We start from the raw sequence: 12,198 nt of genomic DNA, 5'->3' as shown, positions 1-12,198 counted from the left end.
TCCGAGGATCTCCAAGCATTGTTCAAACCATTTGCCTGAGCTTCACAGCCCTACTTTTAGTTGGATAATAGTAAATATTTTGCAGAGGTTAGTGAAATAATTTATCAAGGTCGGAGAGCTTGAAACTCCTGTCCCGTGATAATGCTTCTTTAATCAATGATTCATTTCAGCAGAACCATTTAATTTATAATTTATATATTCTTTTGTTTATATACAGATCCTGATCGAATTTTGTGCCGGTGGAGCAGTAGATGCAGTAATGTTGGGTAAATAATTTCTTTCAAATAATAAACTTCATAACATCTTCATAACACGATAACGGTTGTATATTTTAACTTACTTCACGTTACTGCTTTGAAATGCAACTATTTGTAATGTGTAGGCAATGTGTTTTGAATTTTGGCAGTTTTTAGTGAAAATTTACAACTATGGCTATGAAAATAAGTTAGATTAATTTGGGGGAATTTTTACAGAGTTCATTTACTTTGTAAAACATATTTTTGATGTCTAGGTCCTCTAAATAAATGTGGTGAGCTGTTCTCCTATTCTTACAAAGCTCTGTGTTGTTATATGATGATTGATATGAGCCTTTTCCAGGATATGGTTTTTCCCCTTCCCTAGCTGTCCTCAAAATTATGATGATTTTTTAATATTAGATTAACTTTAAAGTTAGGTTTTCAGTACTAGTTCTCACATTAGGTGAATGCTAATACCTGTAAGTAGAGGATCTTTTCTTTAACATTTCTGTGTACCACACAGAAGATAACCAATCTCTACATTATATAGCTTTTTCACAGTTCAGATAGGGAGGTATAGATAATTCATAATAAGGATCTTTCCAGGTACAAGGGATGAAATTTTTGTTCCCCTGAAATAATCTGAAATTCTGCTATTAATCTAGATAGAGTAAGAATTTTGAGCCAGATTTTTTTTTCTAACATACAATGTAGAGAATCTGTCAGTTTTATTAGTTAATTTTTACATATACATCTAGACCAATTGTTGCAAATAAAGGAGGACATAAAAACAGAAAAAGGTCAAACTTACTTCTTTCTCTTTTAGAGCTTGAGAGGCCACTAACAGAGCCACAGATCAAAGTGGTGTGCAGGCAGACACTGGAAGCATTGAACTACTTGCATGAAAATAAGATTATCCATAGAGATCTAAAAGCTGGCAATATTCTTTTCACATTAGATGGAGACATTAAACTAGGTAAGCACGTTGCATATAAAACTTCTTCCCCAGAACTTCAGGTGGTCATATAATTGTATTTTCTTTAGGCTGTATTTTGGCAGAGTTCACTATATATGTATTTAAATGTAAACCTAAGGATGATAATTATTTTTGCAGGTATTGTTACTGTGAAAAAGAAATAAAGCTCAAATAAGTGTCCAAACAGTGCTTGGCAAATTTCTCAGGAATTTCAACAGCAGCAGTTGTAGTCATAATCAATATATGTACCAAGTCTGCCTAAAGTCAGAAGTCCTAGTGCTTCTTAGTAGAGCGTTCTTAAGTATACTTATCTTTATTATGGTAGCTTCAGAACTTCCCACTAAAGTTACTAGTTTTGAAAACAAACATCCTTACTATCATCAAAAAACAGTACTTAATCCTGTTGTCTCTTCTGTTACTTCTATATATGTGTGTGTGTGTATGTACATACATATAAAATGTTCTTAAGTACTCATCTTAGTTTTTTTATACTTTCTTTATTATTCATTGCACTGATATTAAGATGGAACAATCTGGAATAAAACTAATATAAGTTTTCTCTTGATTCCTATTACTTGGATTTAAGCAAATAATTAAGCAAATTCCCCCCTCTTATGTGCTGGGGAATCTGTGAGGATCCCATCATGAAGACCTCCCAACCACCTGTTGGGAGTGAAAAACATCCCTTCATTCAGCCGGGAAAAGATAGCAGTTGTCTGGATCCACTGGGATCAGTTTCCTCAGGGCAAAATGTGTATAAGCTGTCAGCCTTCACAGCGGCTCTGCCAGTGTAAAGCTCCGGGACACAACAGCTTGTGCTCGGGTTTCACAAACTTCTCTCTGTGAAACACCTGTGATCAGGCTACTTCTTTGAAAATGAGTTATACAGAGGGTAAAGATGAGGAGAATCTAAAGATCACCGCAGTTAACTGGAGGCTTTTAACTCCTGGCTTGGCCACAGATGTTCTTTTTAAATGTAAGCCAAGCATGTCCAGGTTCACCAAATGTATTTACTACCTAATCTTAGTGATCACAGCGTCTCTGCATGGCCAGATGCTAAGGTGTGGCGCATTATCTCTGTCGAGAAATTGGGAATAATTAAGCACCTCTTTTGCTAGATCAATACATTAGCGTGTCTGTGCTTTTGAATAGATTCCCTTGCACGATATGCACCAGTGTACTTACAATATTTACGTGTGCCTTTCTTTTCATCTGCAAAGTATAGGTAATTTTTTTGTCTCTTTTTAGTAAGCCTGAGGATTTAGGTATGGACTCACTCTTATAGGCCATATTTTTAATATAGTGGAGCTAATCTCTTTAGTTTCTAAGTACTACTGAAAGAGAAACCATAATGAGATTCTTATGACTAGAGAGAAATCCATTTGTTTTTGTTCATTTTAACTGCCTCATATGACCTGCTTCCTCCTCACGTGGATTGGAACTATATTAAGCTTTTGTCAAGCTTGGTTGGTGTATAGCACTGTGCAGGCTGTCAAGACACTACATCTGAGATCAGAAAGAAGTCTCTCTCTTACTTTTATTTATTGGATATATATAGGTTTGTTAACTATGATTCCTCAAAGAGATTTACTTTATTTTTGAAATGTGTACAGCAGCATTTGGAGGAGCATCTTACTCCTTCCAGCCTGTCTGTACTTTTTGCCTCTGGCACATATAAAAAAGAGTAGATCTTTGTTTTATAAATATGTGAAAGGCAAATGGATTTCCTTCACTGCATATTATTTTCATGAGAATTTTATTTTTTTATAATATATAGCCCTCAGTATTTCAGATTTTATTTGAACAAATAGCTCTCTTAATCCTCACTTTTTTTTTTCCACAGAGCAAAATTAGGCTTCCCAATTTTTGAGCCAATCAAGTCATTTTGTAGATTAAAGCCAGCAACATATGGCTATTTTGTCCCTCTGATCTAATCAGTAGATCTTCATTAAGAAATTTTACATTTATAACATGTATAACACTTAAGTGCCTTTTTTGCAATTGAGAAATGTAATGCTTTATATATGAATAATACTAATTCAAAGATTATGTTGATTTTCAGTCAAAATTTACATCAAAGGTGAATATACAGGATTTTAGATATTTAATATAAAGTGAAAAACTAGGTGGAAAGAAACGTGTGAGGTAGAGAAAAATGACAACACAAAAATCTCATTGTAGGAAACTTTGAATTCTGAAATCAAAAATTGAATGAGTTGTCAAATTAGTAAGGGAAGTTAATATACTATTTCTGAGTAATTCCTTTATAGGCTAAAGAAATAATGTAATCCACTTATCCTTACAGCAAATACGTGCGTCTGTGTTGACCCATGTAGTTTAACCTTGGCATTACTTCCTTAGCAGTGAAAATAGCATTTATTAAATATCTTCTATTAGGGATGTTACAAGACCTGTGTGCATTGGCACTCACTTATCAAAATATTTTTATCTCACTTTGGAGTTTTAATATTTTAGAATGTTTGTTCTGTAACAAAATATTTCAAAGCAAAGTAGTAAAATATAAAAATATAATACATGTTCCGTCACCAAGTTGATAGTATTTTTACTGTTTGCTTTAAGCGGACTTTGGCGTATCAGCTAAAAACACAAGAACAATACAGAGAAGAGATTCTTTTATTGGTACACCATATTGGTAAGTGCACTGTTTTGCTGACCTTCTAATATGGACTAATGTTTTAATATTACCTTCAGTGTTAATATTATAAGCTTCATAAAAATGATGTGTAAATTTATTAAAGAATAGCACCTACTTCTTAAATGGTTTCAGTGAAGTCGTCTGCCTTTTTCCTAAGAAAACAAATGCTTCTTTTTCTAATCCTGTGTATCATTCTTCTGTTTGCAGGATGGCTCCAGAAGTAGTAATGTGTGAGACATCTAAAGACAGACCTTATGATTACAAGGCTGATATTTGGTCTCTGGGCATTACTTTAATAGAAATGGCTCAAATAGAACCACCTCATCATGAATTAAATCCAATGCGAGTGCTTCTGAAAATAGCAAAATCTGATCCACCTACGTTAGCCCAGCCTTCAAAATGGTTAGTATTTAAATGATGGATTCTCATCCCCTGCCCCATTTGTAGACTTTGGCCTTGACGTATGCCAAGACTCTTAACTTACACTCATGTGTGCAGTTCTGTTAAACCTTATGGGACTAACTTAATGAACAGGTCAGGTACATGCTCTCTCTATATATGTGTATGGTTATATATCCTTGTAGAGTTAGGAATCTGGCATTTTTGTTGTAGTTCTTTTTATAGAATCTTTTGTACTGAAAAATGTTGCAGATTTTGAGAAGTTTGAAAACCAATTCTGAATTAAAATAGCTCTTTACAAGTGCAATAAAAGATCTAAAGACAAAATGAAAAGAAAAATTACTAAAAGGAGACTTTTAAGAATTTTATACTTAAAGATTTTAAAAGCCAGTATCAGTTTAGTCATTGTAACATGTTTGTATGATGCCACTTAGTGATATAGCAGATGGGATATATTGTAAATTCAGTTCCAAAGGTAAGCCCTTATATAAATGGAAGACTATTTTAAAGATACTTGTGTCACATAGGTCTTTCCATTCCTGTACAATCCTGTTTTCCTAAGTGGATAGGAGGACATGGATTTGTAATGCAGATGTGTGTGAAAGCAAAAGAATATTTCATTATAGACTATTCTGATGGCAAGACTAAAGGAAAGCCATTACCTGTTTGCTTTTTATGTAGGTCGTCAGATTTTAAAGATTTTCTAAAGAAGTGTTTGGAGAAGAATGTGGATGCAAGGTGGAGTGCAGCCCAGCTTCTACAGGTAGGAAGAATTAATTTTTAAGAGCTATTGTTTTTTCTTTTAAAAGCAGAGCAGTATTATAAAGATTTAAGTAAATTAGAATTTAGTAATTGTATGCAGGCTTTATTGAATTTATTGGATTGATCGTCACTTGGTAAATTCTGATGAAATAGCATCAAATGCAGATCAAATTCTCTGTTTACATATTTTGATATACGTAACTATTTACTTTGCATGAGTACTTTAATTGTACTTCAATACTTCTAATGGATGAAGGAGATGTATTTACATAAGCAGTCAAGTGCTGACAGGTGTTTTAAAAGCTTTAGTGCTCAACCACCTTCTGTAATGCTGTCACTGCAGAAGAGCTAAACAAGACTAGATGTGACTAGGTACATTTGATTCTGTTTAACGTCAGCACACATTTACTTTATCCAAAATACCTCTGGCATGTTGAATAGATTTAAGCAGCAGGACTAAGGAGAGAAAGAACACTGAGACAGTAGGGGTAGGAGAAGAACAGGTTTTCTCTTAAATATTTTCTTAAATGCTTTCTCTTAAATAAAAATGTAGGATTTTATGCTCTTGTTAGGAAAAAAATGTTCTAGAGGCAAAGCTGTATCTTTATAGATAAACTGTTTCCAGATAAAATCTATTGAGAAATAGTTTAACTGTGGAACTGAAAAGAAATGAAAAACATTTCCAGGAAAAATAATCTTTTAAAAAATCTTTCTACTTTTATTCTTTGGATTGTGAAGCAGGTCAGTATAAATGAATTATCTGTATTTCTAGTATGTTTATTGAGCTACTTACCACAATCTGTATGAATGCAAATGTTTTGATTTTAAAAGTTCTGCAGAAAAATCTGCATTGATAAAGACAGTTTTGATAAATGTTAATACTAGGAATCTTTAGGTATTAGAGATAGCAAAACGTAACTTCAAAGAAATTCAGAGAAATCTTATAATTTTCCTACTGTGTATAGTGGAGTCAGCACATAACATTGTGCTTATTTTTTATTTTCACAAGCATCCATTTGTCACTGTTACTTCCAATAAACCAATAAGGGAATTGATTGCGGAAGCTAAAGCTGAAGTTACAGAAGAAGTTGAAGATGGTAAAGATGAGGATGAAGAGGAGGAAACAGAAAATTCTCTGGTCAGTTTAAAATTTACATTTTTACATGTGCAAATAGTTTTAATTATGATTTCTTTTTTCTATGGAGCACTCTAATTTTCTGATATTCTGTCCAGCTTGTGACTTAAATCTTCTAAGAATAAAATAAACATACTATTTCTTACAACATTTTGTATAAACATACATGTTTCTTACTACTATTTCTTACTACAAAATAACAAATCAGTATTTTGAAAATTAGTGTGTACTTAAACTCCTTAAGAACTACTAATAACAAGTATTATGTACATTTATGTTTACATCTGCATGTAATGAGATGAATTTTTGAAAATCAGATATGGATTTTTATATAATCGCATGAATTTGATTAATGACCATATAAACATATTTGTGCATGATGATTAAACTGTTATGGAAAATATATTATCATCATGCTGTAATCTAAGTTTGTTATTTTTACAATGTGTCCCTCATAGAAAAATGCAAAAACAAGAGAACGTGCCTTACCAGGGAAAGATTGTGTGTCTTCTAAAGATATGAAGACAGGTATTTTTCTAAAGATGCTTAGGAATCTGAGCAGGCCAATTCAGTTGCTCCAGGGGCAAAACCCTGAAGTACAGTAATACGCTAGCAGGTTGCGGAGTGTACAGGTTATCAGCTCTCTGACCTAACCGGCTCAAGTACTATCAACACTGACGTTGACCAGCGCCAGTAGCTGCAACTGCTGGCAGTGGTAGCAGCTGCTTCCTGGGTTTTGCTAAGCCAAGTGCGTGTGCACAAGACGCGTAACCTCCCTTCCCTCCTTTTCCCTCCCCAAGCGAGGCGATCCCCTGGCCTTCATACCACTCTGCCTGTATCCCCAGCAGAGCTCCAAGCCCGCGTTCCCACCAACATCTCCGGGGCTGATGAGATGGTCTCATCTCCGCAGGCATTGCCCATCCCTGCTGATATAGCTGCTAAGTCATGAATCTGCAGGGGCGTTCGGGAGTGAAGTCGACTGTGTGGCTTGGTTAAGTGCACGCAATTGTGAGTTGGTGCCATGTACCATTTGAGAGTGGTTTCCATACTGGTTTAGGAAATGAGAGGTAGATGCATTTACCTTATTTACTTTTGTTCCTTGCAAATACTAGTTGGAAAACATTACTAAGCTTCTGGAACATTTATATCAGGAAATATTTTTTAAGGAATTGTTAGCTTAAGAGAAATTGTTCTCTATATTTACTCAGGAAGACCTTAAGGTAGGTAACAGATCTATGATCAAACTCCTGCTTGTTATGTTAGCTAACTTAGTATGTTCCAGAACGCTAATCTACAATTTACAGAGTTCCAATAGAAAATACAGACAGAAATATATCATAATCACTTTGAAGAGCAAAAGGGCAATTATGGTTAAAATGATAGTATATTATTTTGTGTATGTCTGCATGTAATCTGATAACATTCATTCGTATTCCAGCAACAACAATTTCTAGAGTTAAAAATATGTTACTGTTTCTATTCTTGTTCTGTATTACCACTTATTCATATCTGCAGGAAATTTTCACTGTTTTAATAAATTTTCACAGTGCTTAAAGAACAAACCAAACATTTTTTTTAGACATTTTGACCAAGAGAAAAAGGAAAGCTAAACTTTTTCATGAAGCAGTAAAAAAATCTTAATATTGCACTCTGTGAGTGCAGCAGTAGCTGAAGCTAAATGGCTTTTTCATAGCCAGCCTGGCCCGGGAAGGTGTGTCTTTCAAAGCTAACTGTAGTTGGGGCTGCCAGGGGAGCTGAAACAGTAAAATAAGGAGCAAAATGATTGCAAAAGACTCTGTTAATTATGTGGCAGGGAGGGCTGACCAGGATCCCTTTCCTTCAATTGAGGTGTACTTCATGAAATTACAGGAAATGGAAGAGGGTTCTTGTAAAGTTGTGTTCTGTTCAGAAGAGCCCATCTGTAGTTCATGTACTTGTTCTGTGATAACATCTACCTAATTACTCAAGATTGTCAAATTTATATAACTCTGCCTATAAGTAAAATGTATTAATCCCTCTTCAAGTATTTTTAATAGAACTGTGTTTTACTTAAACTAGAGAATGATTAAATATTTTTCTTCCTTTAACATTTTTAGCAGTTACCTGCAGACAAGCGTGCATCCTCTGACCTTAGTATTGCCAGCTCTGAAGAGGATAAACTTTCACAGAACGCCTCTGTTCTGGAATCTCTTTCTGAGAAAACAGAAAGTAATGCAACCGAAGAGAAAAACAGCATTGTATTTCCAGATGATAAAACAACTGGAGATGAATCTGAGGACATTAAATTTGGGGAAGCAGCTGATAACATATGTGATACTACTGTTGGCAATATGAAAGTGCAGAATGGTTCTGTGCCCACTGATAAAGGTGAGCAAGGCAAAATATTGGCAACTGAAAAGAATATAGAAAGACTAGAGGAAGCACATGAAGATACTGAACTCCAGAAAGGAAAGAATGAAGCTGATATGGTTACAAAACCAGAAATAAAGGATGAACACAACTTAAAAATAGAGAAAGAAAAAGACATTGGAAATAAACAGATGGAAGAAAATAAACTGATAATAGCACCCACAACTGAAAAGAGCATTGACACTGGGGAAGCCTTTTCTAAGGAAACTGGTGAAAAAGAGGAGAAGGAAAACAGAGCAGATATTCCAGAAAATAAAAACAGAGAGGTCACTGTAGAAAATACTGCAGAGCAAAAGGAAGATAAAGACAAAGCTCAGAAAGAAGTGGTGATGGACACCACTACAGAAATTTTAGCTAACGCTCAGGATAAAACATCTGATGAAGAAAAGGAACTAATAAGCCTTGGAGTTGACAATAATCAGGACATAGGCAGTAATGGTGAAACTCAGATCAGTGATGGGCATAAAATATCTGAGACAGAGGATAAGCTAGCAGAAAGTCAGCCTGCGCAGGTCCATGAGATAATCAGCTCTGAGGAAACAGTGTCTAAAAGCCAAGATAAAACAATCGAAGTAGAGAAGAAACTGGAAGAAAGTGAAAATGAGGATATTTGTAAAATAAGCAACATGGAGGAAAGTAAGATCAAAGACTCTGAAAAAGAAGACACAGACCAGAAGGCAATAGAGAGTAAGCCTGAGGATATTCCTGATAAAGTGGTGGATAAACCAACTGAGACGGACCAGGATGCAGAAGGGCGCAGACATGAGACTATCCAGACAAGCAGTACTCAAGTAGAGAAAAAACCTTCAGAAATTACTTCAGATGAACTAGTAAAGAATAAGCTTCAAGGTACAGAAGATGAACAAGCCGATGACTCTGAGCTCACTCCGGTTCCCAGTATTAGCATTAGCACCGAAGAAAATGAGGAAAAAGTTAAAACAGATAATCAAAATAATACTGAAACATTACAGCAGCTGGAATCAGAGACACTAAAGGAAAATGATGCAGATTCAGGCACTGGTTCTGCAGCTGATAACAGCAGCATTGATTTGAACTTGTCCATTTCTAGCTTCCTCAGTAAAAACAAAGAGACAGGATCAATATCTTTACAAGTAAGTATAAGCAACCATATACTTCTTGTATCAGATCTTACATCATTTTGACCCTAAAATCATCTTTGAGTTTTACCTTTGAAACTAGGAAAATTATCTAGTGAAAAACTAGTATAGCACTATGGAATATATGAATCTGCAGAAACTGAGGTATTCTGAAATGCACTAATGATGTCTAGGTTTTGTGCAGTTATGCAGCAAACAAGTAGCGACAAAGATGCTAGTAATTTTCCTGTTTCATTGCATAATTATATTTAAAAATGTAAACTAACATATAAAAAAAGTGAATCATTCTTACTGGGAATTTCAATGTGGTCAAAACTGTACTGCTTGGGTTGTACTAAAATTGAAACAATAATGCCAGTATATACGTACTTATCCAGATAAAGCACGTTCCCAGATATGAACTTTATTTTTATCCTTACACTAATATACTAGGATATTATCTGTGTAACCATCTGTTTAAAAAAAAAAAAAAAAAAAAAAAAAAAAAAAAAAAAAAGTTGCACCTTGGCATAGCTATGCAAGCATGACTTTGATGTGTTTGCCGTAGTCCTAGCGAAATGGAGACCCGATTTCTGCTGAGGTTTCTTTTGTATTGTAATGAAGAGGTAGCAGCTCTGGGAAGTGCAAATTTGTTCAGTTCTCTTAGTAAGATTATCATGTAATTGATTATTGATTAGTAACATATAATGACAAAAATACAAACTTGTTATCCTAACTTACTTCCAGAGCAGAAATAGGAAGGTGAGTAAATCACTGTTCAGTTTTGATTTGTTTTTCAGAATTAAATCCCTTTTGCTGACTGGGAAAATTATGGGCAAAAGCACACAGTAATGCAACTGTCTTCAACTCTAGAAAATAGAACGTATCCAGCTCTGTTGAGAGATTGTCTAGATTTTTTTCCCCCCACTGAATGACAATTTAAATGATCGATAATCGTGTTTTTCCTTTGGTGACTGAAGAAAGTTACAGTATCTAGTTTTCCAAGTGCTCAGTTGATAAGTGAGTTACCTGATAATTGTGCACTCTTGGTTGCTACCCGTTAGGCCTCTAGAAAAATATCTGAAGTATTTTAATATTAATAAAAAAGGAATATGACTGACTTAAGCACGGAATAATTAACCAATATTTTATTCAGGAAACTAGAAGACAAAAGAAAACATTAAAGAAAACTCGCAAGTTTGTTGTTGATGGAGTAGAAGTGAGTGTGACCACATCAAAAATAGTTACTGAAAATGACTCAAAAAGTGAAGAAATGCGATTTCTACGGTAAGCCTTTTTAACAGTAGATATTACAAGAGGTTTTAGTGTCTAGAACATAGCAACTTTTTTTTTTCTTTTTGAATAAGAGGAGACTGCTAATTGGCTTATTTCTGTAATGTTTGGGGGTTGAATTCAGTTTTTTGTTACTTGAAAGTGTTTTTTAAAATGACACACAAAATCAATTCAAAACTACTGAACTTAAGTCGAAATTTTTTCTTGAAATTTTCCCCTTTTATTGTCCTATCAATATTAAAAAGTTCTTTTTCATTATTAGGCGTCAAGAGCTGAGAGAGCTGAGACTTCTTCAGAAGGAAGAGCAGAGAGCTCAACAGCAGCTCAGTAATAAACTCTTGCAACAGCGAGAACAGATGTACAGGCGTTTTGAACAGGAAATGACAGTGAGTTCCTTTGTTTTGGTACCAAGAAAATACATAGCTTTTTGAGGTTAAACTAACACCCTTAAAGATGTTGTCCTGATGGAGCAGGTAGAAGACTACTCGCAGTAGTACAAGCCTTTTCTTCTGTGATTGCTGTTGTAGCACAGAGTATGAAAAGGGAGCCACCAATGACAATGTTTTGCATTATGGTGAATGCTCAGCTTGTGTCACTGTACTTATATACTGTACTTAGCATTCTGAAAACAACATCTAATTAAATGGAATCATTTTTACAGAGTAAAAAACGGCAGTATGATCAAGAAATAGAAAATCTAGAAAAGCAACAGAAACAGACAATAGAGCGTTTGGAACAGGAACACACAAACCGTTTAAGAGATGAAGCAAAACGTATCAAAGCAGAACAGGAGAAGGAATTGTCTAAATTCCAGAACATGTTGAAGAATAAAAAAAAGGAGGTAAGAGACAACAATGATGATAAAGATGATAAGGGATATGGCTATAGGAAATGGCTGAGATTGAGACTCTTGGAACCCTCGCCAGCCTCTTGTGTTATCATGAGTTGAGTAAGGGAGAACTAGCAGTCAGTAGTAATGTTTTTGTTTTAGTGCTTGAAATAAAATAAAAACACCCAATAGGAACTTTCAACTATTGATTCATCTAGAAAAAGTTACCAAATTAAGAGACTTTTCACAGAATCTTTAATAAAATACTTTTTCCTGATGTTGTATTTGAAAAAAAGTATTTTGTTAAAAAGATTGTAAAATAAATATTTAAATGAATCTAGATATCTCTTAGTATTTATCTAACTAGAATTTCAAATAAAAGAATATAGTCTTGATTGTTACTAAA

At 34.4% G+C, this 12,198-nt stretch overlaps 1 protein-coding gene across 2 annotated transcripts in view; it reads left to right on the top strand.

Moving 5' to 3' along the window:
* SLK (STE20 like kinase) overlaps positions 1-12,198 on the top strand; it is a 52,622-nt gene that overhangs the window by 24,797 nt on the left and 15,627 nt on the right. The window contains exons 3-12 of one of the 2 annotated variants that reach the window (XM_062579531.1): positions 218-266; positions 1,063-1,212; positions 3,793-3,865; positions 4,076-4,270; positions 4,949-5,030; positions 6,039-6,167; positions 8,264-9,685; positions 10,827-10,957; positions 11,226-11,349; positions 11,625-11,804. In XM_062579531.1, the coding sequence (XP_062435515.1) occupies positions 218-266; positions 1,063-1,212; positions 3,793-3,865; positions 4,076-4,270; positions 4,949-5,030; positions 6,039-6,167; positions 8,264-9,685; positions 10,827-10,957; positions 11,226-11,349; positions 11,625-11,804 (2,535 nt within the window). Of the gene's footprint in view, positions 1-217; positions 267-1,062; positions 1,213-3,792; positions 3,866-4,075; positions 4,271-4,948; positions 5,031-6,038; positions 6,168-8,260; positions 9,686-10,826; positions 10,958-11,225; positions 11,350-11,624; positions 11,805-12,198 lie in introns of both variants that reach the window. The other variant, XM_062579530.1, reaches the window with a different exon arrangement.

The sequence above is a fragment of the Rhea pennata genome, chromosome 7 (assembly GCF_028389875.1).
Source record: "Rhea pennata isolate bPtePen1 chromosome 7, bPtePen1.pri, whole genome shotgun sequence".
Classification (NCBI taxonomy): domain Eukaryota; kingdom Metazoa; phylum Chordata; class Aves; order Rheiformes; family Rheidae; genus Rhea; species Rhea pennata.
The sequence above is the reverse complement of the archived record's forward strand: the minus strand, read 5'-3'. Positions and strand labels throughout refer to the sequence as shown.